The sequence below is a fragment of the Pelecanus crispus genome, chromosome 18, assembly GCF_030463565.1.
Source record: "Pelecanus crispus isolate bPelCri1 chromosome 18, bPelCri1.pri, whole genome shotgun sequence".
Classification (NCBI taxonomy): Eukaryota; Metazoa; Chordata; class Aves; order Pelecaniformes; family Pelecanidae; genus Pelecanus; species Pelecanus crispus.
In genome coordinates, this window is record NC_134660.1 from 2460504 (window position 1) to 2465344 (window position 4841).

General features: G+C 66.6%; 1 protein-coding gene across 1 annotated transcript; it reads right to left on the reverse strand.

The window, feature by feature from the left end:
- Positions 1-3383: 3383 nt before the first annotated feature.
- LRRC3C (leucine rich repeat containing 3C) lies at positions 3384-4166 on the reverse strand. The gene has a single exon (XM_075722964.1). It carries the CDS (start codon positions 4164-4166, stop codon positions 3384-3386), a length of 783 nt encoding a protein of 260 aa, XP_075579079.1.
- Between the last annotated feature and the right edge of the window lie 675 nt (positions 4167-4841).

The following is a 4841-nucleotide window of genomic DNA, read 5'->3' on the forward strand; positions in this document are numbered from 1 at the left end:
TCCCCCCAAGACCCCTCCGGCACCCCGGCTTGGTCGCAGGCATCTCCTGGAAATATTCACATAATCCCGGTTTTCTGCTCTTCCTCATTCCCTCCAACACCTGATTAAATACCTGATATTACTAACAGCATAAATCCAATGCAATTCAGTCCGTCCCAATCCAGATTATCTTATTGCAGATTTTTATGACACAGGAGGGGACAGAGCTGGGGACGAGACCTGCCAGGACAGCAGGCAGTGCTGGCCCTGCCGCGAGCCCTCGCCGGGATCCCGGGGAGCAGCCCCAAGCGTTGGGTTCACTCTCAGGGGACCTCGAGCGATTCCCCGGCCGCGGGGCTGCGATTACCGCTGCGGTCGTCCCCTCCCCAGCCGACTCAAGGCTCGGAGCAGCTCGGGGACACCTCCCCAGAGTCCCGGGGGCTCGGTGTTACCCCGCTCGGTGGGGGGATGCGGGTGGGACCCCGGGGAGCCAGAGGGGAGCCAGACCCCGGGCCGCCCGTCCTGCTGCACCCCCCAGCCCACCCCAGCTGCTCCCAGGGCCGCGGGAGGAGGGTCCCCGGGGAGCGAACCGGGGCGGGGGACGGCAGCCATCTGCTCGGGAGCCCGGGGTCTGCGGGCTGTCGCGGCTGCGCCATGCCGCGCCGCGTCTGGAGACAGCCGAGTGACAAACGAGGTTAACGTCCCGCGAGCGGGAGCTGTCACTCCACGTTAGGTCCCAGGTTTCACCCTCCACAGCACCACACTTCGGCATGCACCGCGCAGGGAAAGGTGCTGGTGAACCGGCAGTGGGTCCGCTGCGGATGCCGTGACCGAAGAGGCTGCTCACGGGACAGGGGAACCATGGGCATCGGGAAGGACTTGTCCCTCCCAGCCGTCGTGGTCCCTGCCCCATGTGCCACGCGATGCCCGGCTCTGGTCCGGTGGGGATGGGAAAGGAGCAGAGCTGGGCCCTGGCAAACCGCTCCAGGGGGTCCCGGCGCAATGTGGCGCAGGGACCGGCACTGTGCCAGTGACCTGAGCCGCGCTCGCAGGAGCAGAGCTGCAGGGTGTTCATTTATTGAAGGCGAAGGCAGGGTTACCGGAGGGACCGAGGATCGTGTTTCTGACAGCGCCAGCCCGGGAGCACTCAGCAGAGCTGGACGTCGCTCCGGGAAGGCATCGAGTTTTGCGGACGCCCTTCCTCCTTCCCTTGCGGCCATTATGTCACCGAGGAGCAGGGTGGCCCCGGCACGAGGCGATGCCGCCCGCCTGGGCGTAAAGCCGCAGCCGCCGCGGGAGCAGCGCCCTGTGCCCCCCGCAGATGCACACACCAGCACACGCCGGGCACGGGCTCCAAAGTAAAAGCCAACTTTATTGTTGTATAAAGTAAGAACGTAAAAGGTCCCTTAAACAAAACACATATTGGGTCAGACGGTCCCGGGTGTCTCCGCACACCACGGGCACGAGAGCGGCCGCCCGGGGATGCCCGCGGGGGAGCGGCCGCTCGCGGTGGCTTGGTCCGGTCCCCCCCAGCCCCTTTTTCTCCGCAGCCGGTTGCATGGGTGGGGGGAGCTGCCGTGGGGCTGCAGGCCCAGGGGACGCCTGGGTTGGAGCTGGGACTGAGGTGCTTGTGTGTTGCAGAGCCCCTGGTCTGCGCAGGAAAAGTAGGCACTTGTGGAAGGGCGCGGGCGCCGCTCCCCGCCAGCTCCGTCCCGCGGCTCCCACCGGCACCGGGGTGCGGGAGGACGGGCAGCAGCCAAGGGCCGGAGCCCTGGCTGCGCCGAAACGCGCTGCCCGCACCAGGGTCTGAGGTCGGTCCCGGCAGTAAGCCCCCGCTGCACCGGGCTGGCCGGAGCCAGGTCTCACCCGGCACAGAGGATGTTGAAGCAGCTTTGGTTGGTGCTCTTGGTGAATTAAGGCAATTTAGCTTCAGTTGGTTGAAAAAAAAGAGCGAAACCAGCAAACCCAGCTCTCTCAAGGATGAGACACTGGGTCGGAAGAGTCTGGGTCTGCTCTGGCTTTGCTCTGAGTCGCCGCTTGGACCCCGTGCACCCGAAGGTGGGCACCGACCCCCACCCGCGCCAGCCCCCCGCACCCCGGCCTCGCCTCTACATACCGACACCAGGAACCTGCAGCCCAATACTGGAAGTGTCAAGAAGGGACGTTGGGGCATTTTAGGGGAGATTCAGGCTCCTGCCAGCGGCGCGGGAGTGGGGAGAGGGCGGAGGAGCCGCGGCGGCTGCCTCCTTCCCCGCTTCCCGTCACAGTGACCGGTCGGCAGCTTGTGAGTCCTCGAGCGAGAGGTGGGAGCTCTCCTCTGGCCCCAGCCTGGAGCGGGCTGGGGAAGGGTGCTAAGCCCGGCCGCGTGGTCCCTGGGGAGCACTGAGGGGAAACCCGCTCCCCCCGACATGCCGGCAGGGCTGGACCCACCGTCTGGACCCCTCGGTTCCCCTCCATCAGCACCCACATCCCCCGGCGGCCCTGGAGGGCTCAGCCCCCGGGGAGCTCATTTCCCGTCTGCCTCTGATTTCCCGTTTGCTTCTTAGAGGAACGGCGCGCTCCGAGGGGGAAGGCGCCGGGGGTCCCCACCAGCCACCCCCTCTCCGAGTGGGCCCCCACGCCCCTTGCTCCGCCTGGCCTGGGGGTGCCGGGATGGGAGCGGGGAGCAGCGGGGGCCGAGACAGGAGTTGGGGCGGCACCGGCCGGCACGAGAGCTGGAGCGGGGCACCCCCGGACCCACCTCTTGCCTTTCCCAATCCATGCGTCCCCACCTCCCGCCCCGTCCTTTGGTCCCACCGGGCTGGGGGTCACAGTCCGTCACCCTCCCGGGGCCAGCGACCTGGCAGGCCAGTGGCCTCGCAGCCGTACCGCTCCTCCCCGCAGCCCAGCCCTGCCCGCTGCCCGTCCAGGCAGGGAGCCAGGCCCAGGCTGCCCCGCGCTGCTGGGAACATCCCTCGGGCAGCCGAGGGTAAGCCGGGGAGGGATTAAAACACTGATTTTGTTAATGCCCCAAGGGATCTCTGTAAAGGAAATACAAAATTTTTAAATGAAGTCTGAATGTCCGGGTCAGTCGGAGCAACGGCCGCGTGCCAGGGGGGTGCTCAGGGTCTCTCTCCGGTCTTTCCTAGTGCAGAGGCAGCGGGCGGATGCCGCGGCTGCTCTCTGCGCGTTGCCGATAACCGCCCCCGGCCGCAGCCGCTTCGCCCCTCGCTGTGCCAGAGCCGGGCACTCGCCGGCCGTGGCTCCCACTGCCGGATGCCGCTTCCCCAAGGAGAACAGAACGAATCCGTGGCTATTTCTGTGCAATTCCGGTGGCTCGTGACAGCTCTTGCAGCCATGGCGAGCCTGCGGAGCGGCCGATCCCCAGCTCCGCGGGTCCCCGTGTCCTGCGGGATGCCAGTGCCTCACACGACGGTGCTGATGGTGGACGACTCCTCCGACCTCCGCTGCTTGCTGGGCAGGGACTTGAGATACTCCAGGTGCCGCCGGGCATCCTCCTGGTTCTGCCGCACGTAGTAGACCAGGTAGGAGATCACCATGGCGAACCAGCCGAACATGGTGACCAGCATGGCGATGTCCGTGGTCTTTTTGTACACGTTGCAGAAGTCCGTGTCGGCGATCACCTGCAGGAAAGCTTTGCCGACGTGCTCCTCCTGCATGGAGGAGTCGCAGACGATGCCGCCCGAGGAGCCGGCCACCAGGTCCACCGTGCGGATCAGCTCCTGCAGCTGACAGTCACACAGCCAGGGGTTGTTGGAGAGGTTGACCTTGGCCTTCAGGTTGCTAAAGGCATCTTTGCTGACCGACACCAGCCTGTTGGAAGACAAATCCAGAGAGTGCAGGTGCTCTGCCAGGCCCCGGAAAGCCCCGCTCTCGACGCTGGTGATGGCGTTGTGGGACAGATCCAGCTCTAGCAGGAGCGGCAGGTCCCAGAAGGCGTCGTGGGGCAGGAAGGGGATTCGGTTGGAGTCCAGGTAGAGCTTGTTGGTGTCGTTGGGTATGTCTCTGGGGACCTCGGTCAGCTGAGCATTGCTGCAGCGGAAGGTCTTCAGCCCCTCCTCTTCCGAGGGGTAGCAGCCCTTGGGGAATGCAGCGGCCGAGTGGAGGCAAGAGGCCAGGAGGAGGAGGCTCTGCAGGAGCAGCCACATGGTCACCGAGCGTTGGAGGACCCTCCCCGCCGCAGGCATGGTGCCACGCCGGCTTTATCATGCGGCCGCCGGCCCGGCGGCTCTTGCCCGCGATGGCTTCGGCTGGACTCGGCGCGGCTGAGATGGAGACAGCAAAGGGACAGCGTCAGACCAGGGGTGCGGGGGGCAGAACTGATGCTGTGCCAGCTGCGAGCATCATGCCTGCCCCGGCACAGCCCGGCCATGGGACGGGGATGGGGATGGGGACAGGGCCAGCCGGCGCGGCTCATGCATCCCCCTCATCCTCTACCATCAGCGGCCTCACTCAGGGCTCCTGCACAGCAGGACCAGGCCCCAGGGCGCCGAGCGAAGGCACGTCTCCTGCGTGCCGGCAGCTGGGCCGTAACAAGCAGAGACGGCTCGGGCTGAGCCAGAGGCGGGGGTGAGCTCCCACCCTGCTTAAGGTCACCGGCGGTTTGATTGCTCGCTCGCAGAAGGCCGATACATCCTGCAGCGGCGGCCGGCGGGACGCGGCGGTGGGCGAGCCCTGGCTTCAGGCAAGCAGCCGCTGCAGGCAGCCCCTGGGGAACGTGATGGAAAACACATGGGGACAGGGGCAGAGCAGGTTCCCGCTCCCTGGCTCCACTCCCCAGCAGCGCCCGGGGTGCACGCAGACGCACGCCGGGTTTTCCCTTTCGAGGGGACAGATGCAGGCGGGTGGCTGGGGGCTGCTGT